Genomic DNA, 18723 nt, shown 5'->3' with positions numbered 1-18723 from the left:
ATGTCAATCATATCCCACTTGTACACTGGCAAAAGGTAGTAGTTGAATATTACCACTAAGTTGCTTGATGGTCAGTTGTTTAATATGTATGCTGATAAGTTAAATTCACATACTTTTTAATAGTCCTAATTTATACTTACTGAGAGAGTGTATGATGATACATACATCGTTGGAGTGAACTCTATACCAAAGACGTAAATCATGAGACTACCAAGGACAAACAATTTTGATTTGAAATCCCAACATTATCATTGATATTTTGATTCCACTTTTTTTTCATATTTAGGTTGTTTCCTAAAAGTCTTTTGATGCGACATATTTATATGATTCTATTTTACCATTGGTTATCAAAGATTTATATATATTATATAATTAGTGAACAAAAAAAAAGTCCAGTTTGGGGCCTACTAATCTTCTTGGTTGGCACTGGTTAACAAAAGACTTTATCAATGAGACATATTGCACGTAAATCATGTAATAATAATCCAATAAATAATAACAAGATTTTGCAATAAGTTATCAATTAAACATTCGAGATAGAAAGAGGAACGAAAACTATATATAGACTGATCTCAAATTGTTTAACTAGAATAACTCATAGATATTGAGGAATGTGAAAAAAAAGAGAGAAAGGACTCAAAGGAGTAAAATTAAAAGTCAAGAGGAATAAGACATATAGTAGTAGTATGCTCATCAAAGTTAAAACTCCAAAATTAGACTGTTCTCCATGAAAAGTGGACCACTCAAAATAGAGAAAAAGCAAAGAGAGGTAGAAGCAAGTTATTTCATTTTCAATTCAATTCTTTTTTTTTTATGGACCAGGACCACTCTTCCACTCTCTCCTCTTCTTTCATTCTCAGCTCTTCTGCGTTTGGCCATACCACACCCACATTGCTTGCTTACTTTTGGTTATGAATTCGACACATTTGAGTACCTTAGGCCATGCTTTCTCCACCCAATATCGAAAAGACGATGAGCAATATTGATGAAAGATTCCAGGCTGGGTTCTTCTGTTCTCATTTAAGATTTGAAAGCATCAGATTAAGCATCAATTTTGATATTCATAAAGACCTATTTCATTACAGGTATTAATTATCCCGTAGATCCAAGAATTAGTCTAAAGTCTTTGGTTATACCCGACTGGGCCTAGAAGAAAATGTTACCATCTCAACTACTTAACTCTTATGAGAATGAGGCCCATAACTTTTTTATTCTATGATGATACATCTCGTACATGTAAACCACTTTAGTGAAATTTATAAACTATTGCCTTCTCTAACAGTTGGCTGATGTGTTATAATAGTTAAGGACCAAAATCTCATATCCTCCTATCCATCAAAACAATTTTTCAAAAACCCCTCAATAGTATAAAAACAATATTACTCTTAATGAAAGTTGTTAAAGGTTAAAGATAATTAAAATAGTAAATGTTCAACCAAAAACACAGTAGCTCAGTGGTTGCGAGCTCCATACGCACGCGCGCGCGTTCAAGGTTCGAATCCCACTATGCGGGGTACAACTAGGGTATCACGGGTACAACTGGGTACAACTAGGTACAATTAGGATGTCACGGGTACAACTGGTACACCTAGGATGTTTGATTTTTATTTAAAAATTGTTAGAAGGATAGTTTCGTCTTTTCATTAAAAAGAGGGATATGTAGAATTAAAGTGGATGTGTAGAAAAAATTCTTCGGATAGAGATACCAGATAATTAAATCCTAATAGTTAATACTACAATTTGCTACAAGTTACTTTTTAAGACATGTTTTCCCCACGTAAGATGTTAGATTTTGTTTAATCCTTTTCTTTACCAAATGCCATTTGTTTTTTTTTACGTAAGAAGTTGATAAAAGTTGGTCGTTCCGGGGATTCAGCCCAAAGGTCCATACTCCATAGCCAATATAGGCTTCTTTTGTGTGATGAAATAAGAATCTTATTAAGGCGATTTTGGACATATATTTGGGTTTGATATGTTTTAGTTTTCAAGGCTAAATCAAGTGGGACTCTCATATATTTTTGTTTTTTTTTTTAATTTCTACAAATGGATAATGTGGTTGAAAGTGACATTACATGTAGGTGTTGTGTTTACTCCTTTGTTTTTGTTTTCTTCTTGAAAAAGAGACTAACTAAATTACATATTTTCTTCAACTTTTCTAGTTTTATTATAATAATTGAAGAAACATCCATTATCCCTTGTGCTAATATAGACAAAATAACACGAAATATCTATCTTTGTTGTTGCTACAAAGAAGTTATCAAAAATTATATTTTCCTCTTAGCTTTGTCTTGTCTTACACATTGCTGATGATCTTTATAAAAACAACTCCACAATGTTAATGGAAACTTCATCTGAGGTATTTTATACGTAGAAAGATCTTTTCATCTTTTCGAGCTCATGCGTGACCCTTTTAAAGAGCGAGCCAAAGATGATCAGATCAGCTTACTCTGATCAAACCAGGTTCTCAAACCACTTTCTCATGGTTAAAGTTGAGTTCCTTTCACCTTATAATCCTTATCCCATATAGTGTTGTTTCCACACCCAAAGACGGATAGTGGTCACTATCACATGGCATTATATTCAAATCTGGTAGCAGGAAATTGCCATCCGCCTTACAATTCTCATTCTCTACCAGATTCTGACTATCATCCATCTAAAACAAAAAAAGGGTTTTTGTTGTTCTTTAGTATAATCACCAAGTCAAAAAACAAAAGGTGGAGAACGAGAGTGAATTTGAAAATATGAGTGTTCACCTTGATTTTCTTCAAGTCCTTGTTCTCGCTAAATGGTGATCTGAGCAATGCAATGTCCTGTTTATAGAATCCAAAAAACAATATTATAATGCTGAAAGAGTCACATATCATCAAGAACCAATAATTATTGCTTGCGATCACTCAAGAAAATCTTAATCATAAAAGAGAGGAAGTGGTTTTAATTTGTACCTTTTTCTTCTGTAACTTCTTGACATCAAAATCCAAGTCTGCGGTTACAAGAACCTACGATAAAAGAACAAGAACGTTTTAATGAAAGGTGGTTAATAATAAAGTTGAGTCACAAGAAACAGAAGTTTGAAAACTTGAAAGTCCCCACATAAATTGAATGTTGAGAAAAAAAAGGTCCCATGTGACCCATACAACATTTCAATAACGCGTCAAGGTTCATAACCTAACTCTCTTTCTTCAAACAAGACACAACTAATCCTTAAACTCTCTCATTAGCAAATCAAACACAACTAATCCCAATGATATCAAACCACCACCAAATATAACCCAAAGCTGATGATGCTCCTCTGCATGCTTATTTCAAATGTTAATACACTAGCCTGAAACAACCAACATCAGTTGGAAACATCCTCTTGGACCTTGGTTATAGACACAACAACATAGTCAAAGGCCAAAAGAAACTATGGGGTCTATTGTGAGATAGTGGGAGATAACTCTCATAAATTAACGAAGCCGTAGGCCCATCACCAATGAAAACAAAACTATAAAGCAGTGAAAAAAAAAAAAGTTAAGAAACTACCACTCAAATCATACTGAACAAACACAAACACCAAAACGACAACGTATCAAACGACCGCCTTTGGAAATGACAAGAATACCCTCTCTAGTTAAATTACTCAGAGCTTTGTTTTTTACTCGTATGATTGTTGGTCAATGAGCTTCTTGAAGGCAAAAAAACAAAAAAGGACGTCTGGAATCTTATCAGACGGAGCAGTAACATTGAAAAAAGAAACAACAAACTAAAACAAAATGGCTACAAATCTAGAATCTTTGTTATGTTGGACAAACTGAAAATCTTGTTACCCAAGTTTCAAATCGAGAATTAGGTTTTTAGATGAAGAGTTTGATCGATTCAAAACAGAGAAATGGAACAAAAGAAACAGATCAGTTAAGTCGGCATATAATCAAGAAAGAGAAACGAACCTTCGATCTAGATCCAACGGAACTGATTCGACGACTAGTAGCTTCGTAACCATCGACATAACCAGATGGAGAAGAAGAAGAACCACCACAACCACCACTCCAAGACAGTGGTGTACTTGGACTACATCTAGATTCAGCTTCTTTTCTTGGAGACTGAGACCGTGGCTGTCGGATCCCCCACCGGAGCGCTGCTACAGTCGGATTCTTGATTACTTTGGCTTCTTTAAGCGTCACCAAAAGCTCTGCCACAACTTCTCCATCTCTCATCGCGCACTTCGTCCATTCATCTGATGAAACCATTCTCTGAATCCAAAGCTGAAGAAAACACCAAGAAGAAGATAGAAACGAAGCGTAAAGGTGTGTACTAAGATACTAACTTTGAGAGAGAGAGAGAGAGAGAGAGAGAGAGAGAGAGAGAGAGATAAAAGAGAGAAAAGGAAGGAGACGAAATGATGATATTTGATTAAAGGTTGTTTGTTTTTATTCTTTATCTCTGATATTTTTATTTAACTGATTATTTTGTTGTATAAAATAATTAGTACGTGTGAAGATGTGGGAGAATTAAGTAGGAGAGAAGCAATCTATATTTTGGCTTATTCAAATTTTGACTAGATTAGATTGGATCAAGAAAACAAATTACCTGAGATAGCATACGTACGATACTTATTTGAAGTCTTAAAATGTTGAGTGAATAGCTATAGTTAAAGAGGTATATATGATATATATATTTGAGATTTTTTTTTTTGTTTGCATTACTCAATATTGAAACTAGTTAATCATAAATCCATAATAAAGATTTAGGTAATATATAGTCAAACAATATGTTTATAAATTAAAAAATAGAACTAGGTATAATAGTCTCTATCAAGATGAAATATATAATTATATTACAATGTCCAAAAAAGTAAAAATAAAAGATAGAACATTTTATATATACATGCTTTTACCAAAAAAAAAACATTTAAAAAAAAATATTGAAAGTTTAACATGAGATTAACTAACTGGTGTTTTAGTGACAAATAATAGAACTCACAATCTTTGCCAAATTCTCTCTTCCAATTTGAAATTAACTATGAAACCATTAATTCCCTAGACTGCCGTTTTTTGTTTCGTCCAAATACCGGATTAAAGTTTTCTTAAGATCTTCGGAGGTGGTTGTGTGAAGGCGAGGCGGCGGCGAAGTCGTGAGTAAAGCAATTTTTTTTTGCAAGGTAGGAAATGATAAAGTTGTCATTCTCTTTTGGGAATGAGTCGTGGGATCAGGCTCGTCGACAACGACTTGAATGGCCGGAACCGGTTACTCAGATCAGACGGTTCACTGTTGAAATCTTGATACAAAGTGGCTCTTTTATAACCGCCAGAGTTGTTTGCAAGCGAGTGACCTGACCTGAGTCTTCTTTTTCCCGTTAGTTACCGATCGAGTTCAAAATTCACATAATTATTTTATCTTTCGATTTGGTAGTCGTGAATCTGTATATATCCATATATATATATATATATCTATGTATGTTATGAAAAAAAATCAAGTTGATGTTACTTAAACGTAAGTTCACACAAACTATATTGAAAATGTTCATGGATGATCGTCCCTCCAAGAAGTCACAAAATGAACAATATTTTCTTTTAAAAAAACTTAATACCTTCATTTGTCCAAGAAGCTTGGAATGGAAACATACAATAGCGCCTCCTATAATGAGTAAAATTAACAACAAAAGAAACAACATAGCACGTTATACATGGAAGGAACCAGACCAGAGAGATTGATTGAGGTCTTACCCTCTTGATATTGGATCCAAATGATTTCGGAGAATGTTAGCAAAACACATGTCGGTTTAGAGGTTGCGTTGTGAAGCCTAGAAACCTGCCAGCGATGAAGCATCTTTTTGAAGCCCTAAAACTCTTGCCCCTAATTTCCTAGTGACCTCTACTAATGGAACTAACTCCATCCAATTGTCACTCTAGAAATTACATGTGATCTTTAATCCCACCTTAAGAACTACGAAGCTCCTAGCCCATGACGTAAGCTTGCACATGCTCTTTCAGATCCAGCTTCCAAAATTTGTATAATCCATCTCCTAGAAATTAAATGAACAATATTTCATGCGAGTGTATGATAGGTTTTGTTAATAAGCATATGTGCTCGTTTTGAAAATCTATCCTTAAACCAACAATGTCATTTTTGGTGGCGTTGAGTTCTATTCAAATTCCTTTTAGAAGCTATATAACGTGGAACATAGCCATGCCTTGTTTGATTTTTCTAAGGTTTAGCATTGGAAAGTGGTAAAAAAAAACTTCATGTACACTATTTTGTTCTCACATTAATAAAATTAAAAAAAATTCTTACTGTGATTATAGTCATGTCATGCTTCAGAATGTAATTTCATTTAAATGAGCTCATGAAATTGTCAAAAATCAAACAAACAGCTTATGAAACTGTACTAAAACAAAGATATAGGCAATGGGATTAATACCTACAGTACAATCATTTATACCCAAATAAGACTTTTTCATATTTACATTCTACAATTACTAACAAAAAGTATCAATTTCAACATATAGTAAACTCATATCTATTCTCAATATTTAACCAAAGAGAAGTACAAACGCATATGAGCACCAAAGAGAAATGAGATTGGCGGATTTATGATAGTTGGACTGTTGGATTGCATAAAAAAATTAGTGGGCTAGGCCCATTTAAGACATCGAGTTTTCATCGTTGACCAGACCTATCCCACTAATTCATTCAACAATACCATCTCCCTGTAAGTAGTTTTGGTCGGTCTAAAAGAGCTAGTTCTGTTGTCGTCATAGGGTTGGTCTATACATTTAAGCTTTCTTTCAAGATATTTTTATGAATATATTTTAACTAAATCTTATATGTTGAATTGAATTTTTACAACTAATATTTGGATGATACAGTAACCTTACTAACATACATCCGATTGGGTCCGGTTGTAATGTCCAAAGCAAATAACTATAATAAGTACATGTTCAACTATATAATAAAAAACAAGACAAGTTATAAACATAAGCTTTTCGTGAAACTAAGATACATACATGTACAGTGTTTGTGTTAGATATGGACGTACATGTGCTGGTGCTGCTATGGGATGTGAGACTCATGAGTCATGAGAGTGACAGGAGAAAAAATCGCAACGTGAAAACTGAAAGAGCAACACTACCTATATACCGATAAAGTCAAAGTTTCTTCTTCCAGATTAAACCATTGGGATTTGGGAGATTCAACATTGTCCCAAAGCTCACATCACATATTCACATGGCCTAGTGAATCAAAAGTTCTCTTTCATTCATTGTATACTATTCCTTGTATTGACACACACACACGTGTACCAATACATGTATAAAGCACCTCTAATGATTTTTCCTATATAAATAAAATTATGTAAGGATTGAAACAAACACATTTTTTTTTAATTGACAAATGAAGACAGTTTAAATGACATACAGTCGGTTATAGGTCCCCAAGGTTTCAGTCTTTCAGTCCATAAATTTTGGTTTCCAATAAACTGTCCAATAAGATAAAAATATATACTAACTATTCCCTTCGCCAAATGATTACAACAATAAAATGGAAATTGAAATGAGATTCAATATAGTTTCAGAATGAGCCAAAGAAACTTATAATTGATGTTCTTGTTGAGCGGAGAAAATTCCATTAATGAACAAAAGGCACATGGAAACGAGCCGAGAGATGGGTTTAGCATTTTTGCCTCACGAAATATAATTGTATTTTTTTTTTTCATTTTCACCAATTTTATACGTTTTCTTATCAGAAATATACAGTAGATATGTTATATAATAGAATACGAAAAATTGTTACATAAGAAAAAAAACTTAATTTAAAGCTGAAAGAAAATTAGATCTTTTTTATAACAAAACCTATTTCAATAAATATATGTATATATATTTTTTAAAGATGATGTTAGAAATGAAAAACAAAATAAATATATGTATATATATATTTTTAAAGATGATTTTAGAAATGAAAAAAAAAATAGAGGTGATGTGGATATCAATTACAATTTAAAACAGATACAATAATTTATGTAGCAAATTAGGAGTTGTTGTTTTCTAATTATATAATGAAAAGAACTTTTTTTTGTGTGTGTGGCTAAGAAATACTAGAAGCATTTTGTATGTATGTCCGTAAGAACAAAAAAACTTCCAACGGATTAAGAGATAAGGAGGGAACAAAGATCCCATGGAGTGCGGTGAATGGGAATGACAAAAAGTCACACTCCAATTTCTCTGTCTTTTTAGTAGTCAAATGTAACAATTTACTTGCTCTCTCCTCGCTTTGCTCCAAAAAGGACCGAAACCGCGTTCTCTAGGAGAGTTTTCAATTATTTTCTTCTCTCCAAGTTGATCACTTCTACTTCTTCTACTTCTATTCTTATTGAGTCCTAGGTTTTAATTCATTGATTAGAGTTTCTAAGACCAAATCATTTGTACTATTGTTATCATTGTATTACATTTTAAATTTATTCGGTTATGCATTGTGAGGAGTGATAGGAAACAAATACTGTATGATGTTTTGTTTGGTAACCGATAAAATGACTGAACATTAAAATACAGGTAAAATAATTACCAAAAATACTATAGGATAATATATACTATATGATACTTAAGCAGTAAATAATACAATAGAAACAACATAATAAATAGCAAAATCAATATAACATAAAAATATTTTAGGCTAGATAAATATCAAAACGAAACTGTGAAACAATTGAATATATAACTGAAAAACATGAATGATGATTTTAAAAAATAAAATTATCAAATAAATATCGAACAAATTTTTAAAACTAATTTATATAAGGAATTAGTAACAATATGAATGCTATTTTCCCTAGATGATATGCAAGTTCATGGCATACATTCTTCACTCACATTCTTATCTTGTTCTTGGACGTTATATCATCATGTCTTTATGTGCTTTCTTGACCACTACTATTAACTTCATTTGCGAGAGGTCTGATTAAATGAATTTGATAAGTTAAGCTTAAATTAAGCGTAAATTACACGATCACTCTTCACATTTTAAAAAAAAAAAATTACGTTGGTTATCGTAATTTATACACCCTGATCTTCAAAGTCATATACCCAATCTTATTTCATCGGGAAAAACGATATAAAATTTTGAGCAATTACATATTGTGGAGTTAGTTGCTTTAGTGCCAACAATTAGCAACATTCAAACCATATAATTGAAATGACAAGAGTCATCACCAGTAAGTACTTTTGATTTAATGTTTGTGAAATTTTCCATCTTCCGACATAAATATACAAAAAAAGCAAACAAACTTGATAACATTTTGTTTCTTTCAGTTATTTCAAAATTATAATAAGGAAAATATTGTCAACATAATTAGATTCTCTTGTACTAAGAACATAAAAATGCATAGATAACACCAAAAGATACTGCATGTGTGTATGCAAGCTGAGGAACAATGTCTCTGAAACCTTCCAAAGTCCATGTTGAATTAACTCCAATCCATTACCATACAAACCTATATACATATATGATATATGTATGACTAAATTTTTATATGCTTAAAACTACATTTGTTCTATAGAATATTAGTTTTTGTTGTGACCTTTTGTTGTGGATTCAATGGACCCTCCATATTTTGCATGTGCCTGAGTGTGGAATGGGATTAGAGAATGGCGGTCTTTGATATGGACGTCACCTTATTATTTACACATTTATCTACAAATTAAATCATATTGTATACCGTTAATCTTTTCACTAATAAATTATAGATTTTGATGATTTTGGTATATTATTTATTACTATATAGTTTTATATAGCTGAAGGAAGAAAACGACATGAATCACAATCAAAACCCTTTCATCACCCATGTTTGTGTATGTCGTTATGGGTCCCAAGTCACGCGTTTACGCCGTAGGGTCCTACTTAATTTATTCATAATACTTGTCTGATTATCCCATAACTTTGTATGTAGTCCCAAAACACTAATTAATGTAATATGTTCGACCAAACCCAATTAAGATAAGGTAATAATAATATGATTTACCAAACATATATGATGACCCTCTATCTCTATGTTAACAAATCTAGACATATTAGCGAATGGTCTAATTGTTAATTCATAATTATATATGTTTTGCAAGATATATAGCATTCAGAACTTCGTATGAAATGAATCTATCTATATCAGTTACAATTTATAATTGTGTTACCTAGAATAGAATCTACTGTAATGAACATATTAATTAATTTGTTTGTATCATGCCATGCACTGGGAGATATATTGATATTGAATACTCTTTCTCTTTCAGAAGTATGGTACTAAGTTGATACTTGGAAGAATGAATAGTCACTATACTTACACGTGCCAAAACAGTAACAAAGAGACAAAATCTGCAAAGCAAAATTAAAATAAAAACAGTCTTTGTTTGAACTTATCACTCCCACATGCTTTGCTTCATTGTTTGATCGACCAATATAATTATACCACATACCAAACAAAGAATAAGTTAAGTTGCTAATAAAGATTAATTATTTCGACTTATAACATTATTTATTGTCTAATTCATAAAGTTACAACTGAATTAGTGTTAATACTTTATACTTCAAAGGTATATACACTGGAAAAAATTACTGTGAGAAATAATGGAGCCTATAATAATACTATTTGTTTTTTGGTATAACAGCCTAAAATAATACAGAAAAGTCGTAAACTTCTAATATGAACGTTGGAAAATAATGGGGTAGATGATACAATTCGGAAGGCAAAGGAAAAGACCATATATAGTTCGAGTATCGATTCACTAATTTAGGGCCACTTCTTTGCGGCCGACTAACGTTTACATGTATTCATTCCAACACACGATGATTACATTGGGGAGTTTTTTTTTTGTTCATGAGTTGGATAGATGTTTTAATAGTTTTTAGGTTGAAGATAACTTTAGAAAAGAAAAATTCAAAGATATCTTTTGCAATTTTGTACCTTAATGTTCAATGCTATCGAGAAAATATTTTTATTTTTTTTTCACAACGCCACCGAGAGAGATAATTTATTTCATTTTTTATTTCGTTTTCTTATGGACATGGATGTAGATATATATACACATCGACAAAAAAAAAGAGCATAAGCTGATTAACTATTAGGGTTAAAAATGATTATTAGTAGGGTTAAAATGATCAATTATTTGATAAAAAGTTAATGACCTTCTCTAGTGTTTTTTCTTGTTGTCATAATTGCGGTCTAAGATTCTTTCACCAATTTGTTACTGGACTGAACCAATAAAATTTGGCACTTGTCATTTTTGATGTATCCATTCTACCTGCACACTCTTTTGCCCAACATATTCTTTCTATTACCTCTTATTTCAATTATTATTGAGTCTGAAAGGATATATTGTCTGAATTGGGAGTTTTAGCACTACTCATTATTTATTATTAGTAAACCTACTAATGTATAATTGTTTTTTTTTAAATAGGTCGCAGACTCGTAGGTAAACTGTACACTCAGAAATCATGGGTATGAATATGATGACACAATACATTAAGGTTTGTTTCAATAATAAAAAAAAAAAGAAGAAGATGATAGTCGAAGATGGTTTTGGTTGTTTGATTGAGTCATTATCGAAGGCTCACATGGGCGAAGAATGGTGATGAAAGAGTCACACTAGTTATCAAACTATTTATTTTTCCAATTATTATCGTTATTATTAATTATTTGGGGAGAAAAATCTAGAAAAATTTGGCAGTATCTATGATATAGAGACATGTTGTGATGATCAAACCCATGTGAAATTAGATACAGTGGGTTTGAAGTTTCACCGCAGCCAAAATCTCTTTTGGATCCAGCTTGTTCACAATTGGAAAAATATATATGCATGCTATAAGTATAGGGTTGTTAATAAATTCGTAGCTATTAAGTTAACCTTAAAAATATGTACGTCTATAACTTGGGATATACAGTAGAAACATATATTGTTCAACTATACTATATGTAACTTAGGACAGAACAAAAAGTAACTAAATTTAACATTAAAATGGTTATCGTCATAGTACTACTACAGGGAATAAAATAAAATAAAATTTTAGAAAATAAGAATCTTGTGAAGTTATTAGTAATAGTGTCTAATACAAACTATGGTAAATTTGTTTGGTCATAAATTCTATTTTTGTTTTCAGTTTGTAGATAAAGTTACGATAACACTTTCCAAAAATATAGGTTTAAAAAAATACTAACATATATAAAAATTTCCGACAGTTTAGCATGTAGTTTCTAAGCTTTCAATTTTTCAGTATAATTTAATACCATATCTGACAGTATTAGACCATCATTACTGGCAGTTCTTTTATCGATACTCTTATTAAAAAATAATAAAAAGAAGAGAGAGAAGAGGATAAAAGAGAGAAACGTTCCTTGGCAGAGTAATCTGAGAACCGATACTCTCAACAAACAAAACAGGTGTCATCTGTTTAGTGGAGCAGATTTAAAAGATAAATAAATAATAATAATTTGTAAAAAAGTTAATTTATTTTTATTTTTTGAGGAACGATTAGGGGGTTACTCGAGTAAAGATGCTCTTAGATAATCCATTTGCCCATGTCGCAGCAACTTCGAATACAACAAAGGAAGTAAATTTAAGAATAAAGAAATTAATATAGCTCTCTCCCTCTCTCTCTCATAAAACAAAATCCATGAGATTTTTTTTGTGGGTCGTATTGGTAACGGCGTGGGTCCAATTTAGGACCAAATTGATTGCCAGTTAATTGGCATAAGAAAAATTTACGCACAAAAAAACATTTATATCTTTATCTCTCTCTCCCTCTCTCTCTCACGAAGCTAAAGCCAATAGTACTTATAGCCACCCTTCACTCTTCCAAAAACGCTCCTTCACTCTCATCATATCATTCTTTCTTTCTTCACTTTCATAACATTTCCACAAAACACAAACACTAAACCCACCTGAACCATATTCTCCAGTCTCTACAATTAATCACTAATGGCACGACCACAACAACGTTTCCGAGGCGTTAGACAGAGGCATTGGGGCTCATGGGTCTCCGAAATTCGTCACCCTCTCTTGTAAACACTCTTCTCCCCCTTTACTTTAAAATACCAATTTACCCTTTTTTTGTTTCTATTAAGTAAGAAGTTCTAAACCGAAGCTCATTATATGTTTTTTATTTTTGGTTTTAGGAAAACAAGAATCTGGTTAGGGACATTTGAGACGGCTGAGGATGCGGCTAGGGCTTATGATGAGGCGGCGAGGCTAATGTGTGGCCCAAGAGCACGTACCAATTTCCCTTACAACCCTAACGCCGTTCCTACTTCCTCTTCCAAGCTTCTCTCCGCCACTCTCACAGCCAAACTCCACAAATGCTACATGGCTTCTCTTCAGATGACCAAACAAACGCAAACTCAAACACAAACGCAGAACGCAAGATTACGGCCCGCGGAGACCGATGGGGACATCAACTGCGTGATGGCCAACGTAAATCAGTTTAACAGGGGAGGAGGAGGAGGAGGAGTAATGACAGAGACGACTGAGATCAAGTGGGAAGATGGAAACACGAATATGGAACAGAACTTTAGTCCCTTGGAGGAAGATCATATTGAGCAAATGATTGAGGAACTGCTTCACTACGGTTCCATTGAGCTTTGTTCTGTTTTACCAACTCAGACGATGTGAGAAACGGCCCTGTCGTTTTAGCGTATTCTTTTTATTTTATTTTACTTCCACAAAACGGCGTCGTTGAGTAGTAGTGATGAGAGAAGAAGAAGAAGAGAGGACAAAGGCTAATTTCAAAGACATTTTGATCTGAATTGGCCTCTTTTGAAACACTGATTCTAGTTTCTATAAGAGCAATCGATCATATGCTATATTATGATGTAATGTATAGTATCTTTTTATGATATAAAAATTGTTATCAAGTTCTTTGTCTTTTTCCCATTGATTTCTTGTTTTCACCTTGTACACCAATTGAAATTTTAACCCAAAACTGAAATTTTACACATGTGTGAATAAGTGGGGATTTAATGTAGTGAAAAGATAGGACAATGAGAAGAAAGAGATCTAAAAGAGAGAAGAGAGAAGAGAGTTTAGAAGGTGTTTGAATATTTTGAGTTTTGCTTTTGGTCTTTGTTCTATGCATTTTTTTTTTCATTTTTCAACGGTGGGCCTTCATTTTAATTTCTTTTAATGTAATCTATTTCTGTCTCTTTTTTTTTTCTTTTCTTTTCAATTTGGGATTGCTGCGAGAAGTAGAAAAAGAGTGTCCCTAGCTGTGTGGCTTGACGACCATAAAATCCAACTTTTAAATTAGAGGGATTTGTGTTTTCCAGCACTTATATTAAAATAGGAAAAAAAAATTTTTGAGTGCAAGAAAAAGGATACATGGCTAAAATATACATGTAACATGTTTAGTTGTACAAGAGATCAATGCATATATATGGTGACATGCACGAACTAAAAAAAAAAAACCTAAATCAAGAGTAGAAACTTGACCCTCGTAAAAAAAACTTACAAATAAACCAAAAATACATAACGAACTCGAATGAGAAAGAAAGAAGTTTGTATCTCGTCTGATGTGTGATAGAGTTTTGCTGATAAATCATAGTACAATCAAGGCGTGTTATTAAATTTTGGTATGATAGATCTAGATTTTAGTTAGTGATTTAATGAACATGAATCAATCTCAGAAACCGTTAAGCAATTGTATGATCCGATTTTTCTTAGTACTTATGGAAGTGTCGTCTTGTAAAATGTTGACATACATTTGTTCCATCCACTAAGTGCATTTGAATGTTTGTACTAGTTTTGGCCATATCAAACGTCTAATCACTATAACTTCATTCTAAGAGTATTTTTACTGAATAGCGTCGACATTTTTCAAAAAAAAAAACTCATATGTATCACAATTGCTTTCAATAATTTAATTCGGTTTGAAATATTTGGTTTCCTAATTACTTTAAAATGTTGGCAGCCACAACCTTGTAAACATAATGTTTACGTATGCTTGTAAATCAATCAATCAAGGCTATCAAGCCATGAAATGACTATAACCAAACTATACACCATTTCCTTACACTAAAATAAAAATTCAACTGTATCACTGAAAGATCATTTCCACGTACGTACGTAATCAAAGACTCAGCCACTACGGCAATAGCTGATCCACTCCTATCGATCGATTTTGTTGCATGTATATACGCGTTATAAGTTGTTAGCAACAAGCCAAAATAAAACAAATATATAAGTAAATGGAAAGTCAATATATATGGTTAAGCTTGTTGCGATAGTAACCAGTGTACGTACACATGCAATGCATCTAAATTTGCAGGACACTAATTATGATTTGACAATAGGAATAATTTGTATCCGGAGATTTCTTGTCTCTTTAATTATATGCATGCAAGAGATGATTTATTTGATCGAAACTATAAATCAAATAATTCTAAAATTAAATATGTCTATTATTCAAACTAGGCACAATAATGTATGTCCTCTTATATATATGACAAGGTTTCTTGTCACATCGCCAAAAACTTTCTTTCTATTAATTCTATAGATTATTTATCTGCATGTTAATTATAGATGATTTATTTGTCCCTTTTTTTTTTGTTAAAGGTAATTGTCTTTTTGTTGTTGTCAAAAAGGTGATTTATTTGTCGAAACTATAACTTTAAAAATTATATTCTTAAAATTAAGATTACATCATTTCAAGTTCTTAAATATATAAAACCTTACATAAAGATATTCAAAAATGAATTTCAAAATATACTTGTTTTAAAGATGTTCCAAACTATTTTAATTTACAGAGTTGCGTAGGCATGCATGCGATTACATAATATTTGGTGACAACTGGAAAATGACTACGTGACAATGTATTTTCCTCGAGATAGAAAAATAATCATATGGGGCAGAATTTGTCAAACAATATTATTGATATAGAATAGAATCGCAACGTGATATTAATTTTTGGATCGAGGTCTTTATCGAATCGAATGGAACTTATAATGATTATTCTACGTATCTGTTTGGAAATTGATTTTGGTTCCCCCACAACCTTTCTAAAAAAGTAAATATATAAATAAAGAAGAGGGAATTATAAAAGTGTAGTTTTATTCTCATTATTCTGTTTTTTACAGCTATTTGAAGCAGCAAAGGTGAGATTTAAAATAATGGGCATGCTTGTGAGTTCTTCATCATTACTTCTTTGAACTTCTGTTACCCTTTTTTCCTTTAAGGAAGGTCCTTTTCTATTGTCCCAATAAAAATTTCACTGCACTCACCAAATAAAGAATGAATAATAGGTCAAAAGTAGCGATTCAGATTCACATGAAAATGTATGTAATGGACGTTGTCCATTCTTGTTATGCAGTGATAATTTCTTTCGTATTTATCTCTTCTCAACTACATCGATTATTCTTAANTTTATCGAATCGAATGGAACTTATAATGATTATTCTACGTATCTGTTTGTATTCTACGTATCCGTTTGGAAATTGATTTTGGTTCCCCCACAACCTTTCTAAAAAAGTAAATATATAAATAAAGAAGAGGGAATTATAAAAGTGTAGTTTTATTCTCATTATTCTGTTTTTTACAGCTATTTGAAGCAGCAAAGGTGAGATTTAAAATAATGGGCATGCTTGTGAGTTCTTCATCATTACTTCTTTGAACTTCTGTTACCCTTTTTTCCTTTAAGGAAGGTCCTTTTCTATTGTCCCAATAAAAATTTCACTGCACTCACCAAATAAAGAATGAATAATAGGTCAAAAGTAGCGATTCAGATTCACATGAAAATGTATGTAATGGACGTTGTCCATTCTTGTTATGCAGTGATAATTTCTTTCGTATTTATCTCTTCTCAACTACATCGATTATTCTTAAGTCTTTAGTCAATCCTGTTAGTTGTGCATTAATCTTAGTTAAGATATTTGATACTAACAACATATAAATATTGTTTTTTTTTTATTACATGGTTGGTTGAATATCGATGATCCAGTTAAACTTACATGTTTGACCAATTTGGACTTATGATATATAGTATTTTTAACCTTGTATTTTATCATTTTATGATATGTTTTGAGTGTTTTATTGTGTTAACATCCGTTTTAGTGTCTTTCTGATTGTGTCTCTAATCTAATATATATCCTGAAGACAATATGCTGTAAATAGATAGACACTTTTGGACGTATTCGAGCAAAGAATGAGCAAAGAAGCAACACGACTGTGATCTGATTTTTCTTTGAGTAAAAGCTAATGAGTTATGAATACTAGATATTTAGTTTCTAGAATTTCTCTTCACTCTCAGGCACGATAATCGAGGAACCTTCACATCAAGTCTTCCTTTGCCGGCGTCGGGACATAACCCGATTCTCTACTCCTTGTCTTCGCTCTCGTAGTATAGCTTTCTTTTTCATCTTTTTTAAGCTTATGTTCTCCTTTTATCCCTCTTTAACTCTCCCCACCAACATGCCTACAATAGCCGATCTATAATCCAAAGAGGACAGCTGCTGGTCGGAGTTTTCCAACTCTTTACCGCTTCAAAACTCTTTCTCGGAGATGCTAGATGAAGCCCTAATTTTTGTCAGATCTGGTTTTCTGATCCACCAAGAGGAGCTCTTAAACCAGGTAATGTTGATGGCAGGAGCAGATCCCCGACCATCAGATGCGCTTTGTATGGTAGAGATGTCGACGGCGCACGACCGTTTCCTCCTTTTGGTATCGATTTCCTGTACCGGAGATTTCAAGCTCCCGGGGTTCCTTTCTAATACTTCAAACCCCGATTCAAAGCCTCAATCACATTCCCTTCCTACACCGAAGATGCTCGAGCCCCTGAATCAGACATCCGCTCAACCCGGCCGCTGCGTGAAACCTACTCTACCCCCGACTGCGAAACTAGGTTTTCCGCTGTTGGGCCCTAGTTTTTCGGCCCATTAAGTTTCTTGAGCCTGTTACCAAAAGTTTTCTTCATCGATCTTCCCCTGCTTTTATCCAGGTTTGAGCGGATTTCAAATCACTTCTACTCTAGTCAATATGTGTGTAGATTTATGGAACCATTTGTTCGAAGACTGCATTTGGAAAATAAACCACCATTGTTGCTAGCTTGGTTAGGGATTGTTGGAGGAAACCTGTTTTTAGATCGACATATTGATTCTGCTCTTGAGGTCAGAAGCTTGAATGAACTCGGCATTATGATCCAGACAATATGGCGCTGTGATTACTGATGTATCTTCATGCCCCCTTCTTCCTCATCCCATATGCTTATAGAGACCTTTAAACTGCATTGTATCAACTTAATGAAGTATCCTCCTAAAAACCTGAAGTCCAATGGCATTATGACCCATCTCCATGGAGTGGGAGTTACCATTACAACTATCAGAGTTTTACACCGAAGCATAACATCTTCCGAACCATCACCACCACCCGGGATACAACCCACCGAATCCCTGCCAAGGCAATGCTTCTGCTTCTGCCCCTATCCTCGGAGAGCTTTTTGTCCCTGATTCACCTCTCAACGTCACAAAGTCGTATGACCGTGAATACTTTGTCAGCTATCAGATTCTTCGATGTTGATCAGTCTTGCAACCATGATCTCACATGTCTCAGCTTGCTTCTTAGCGACTGCCTCACAACTCTCTTGGATTATTGCTTGATGTTGTTTATCTTCTTGTTTATGACTTTGGGGAAAGTCTACCTTTGTAACCTTGTTAACCTTTTGAACTCTGGAATTTCAGTTCTTTTCCATTATATTGTTTCTATTTGAATGAATGGAAGCCTA

General features: G+C 32.9%; 2 protein-coding genes across 2 annotated transcripts; one reads left to right on the top strand and one right to left on the bottom strand.

Moving 5' to 3' along the window:
* LOC104736540 lies at window positions 2216-4387 on the bottom strand. Its single transcript, XM_010456539.1, has 4 exons — window positions 3927-4387; window positions 2943-2996; window positions 2754-2810; window positions 2216-2653 (listed from the first exon to the last, which is right to left on the bottom strand). Exons 1-4 carry the CDS (start codon window positions 4224-4226, stop codon window positions 2501-2503), a joined length of 564 nt encoding a protein of 187 aa, XP_010454841.1. The 5' UTR covers window positions 4227-4387; the 3' UTR covers window positions 2216-2500.
* LOC104736539 (ethylene-responsive transcription factor ERF003-like) lies at window positions 12760-13877 on the top strand. The gene is made up of 2 exons (XM_010456538.2): window positions 12760-13018; window positions 13133-13877. The coding sequence occupies exons 1-2, from the start codon at window positions 12936-12938 to the stop codon at window positions 13623-13625; spliced, it is 576 nt and encodes a 191-aa protein (XP_010454840.1). The 5' UTR covers window positions 12760-12935; the 3' UTR covers window positions 13626-13877.

This window comes from Camelina sativa, chromosome 13 (genome assembly GCF_000633955.1).
Source record: "Camelina sativa cultivar DH55 chromosome 13, Cs, whole genome shotgun sequence".
In the NCBI taxonomy this organism is placed as follows: domain Eukaryota; kingdom Viridiplantae; phylum Streptophyta; class Magnoliopsida; order Brassicales; family Brassicaceae; genus Camelina; species Camelina sativa.
This window is presented reverse-complemented; position numbering and strand designations above follow the sequence as displayed.

Excerpts from the sequence above, each read along its gene's own strand:
- LOC104736540 (XM_010456539.1), bottom strand. The coding sequence starts at position 4,226 with ATGGTTTCATCAGATGAATGGACGAAGTGCGCGATGAGAGATGGAGAA. Across the intron at positions 2,997-3,926 it reads CCGTTGGATCTAGATCGAAG|GTTCTTGTAACCGCAGACTT; the intron begins GTTCGTTTCTCT and ends CTTTTATCGTAG. Across the intron at positions 2,811-2,942 it reads AGAAGTTACAGAAGAAAAAG|GACATTGCATTGCTCAGATC; the intron begins GTACAAATTAAA and ends TTCTATAAACAG.
- LOC104736539 (XM_010456538.2), top strand. The coding sequence starts at position 12,936 with ATGGCACGACCACAACAACGTTTCCGAGGCGTTAGACAGAGGCATTGG. Across the intron at positions 13,019-13,132 it reads GAAATTCGTCACCCTCTCTT|GAAAACAAGAATCTGGTTAG; the intron begins GTAAACACTCTT and ends TTTTGGTTTTAG.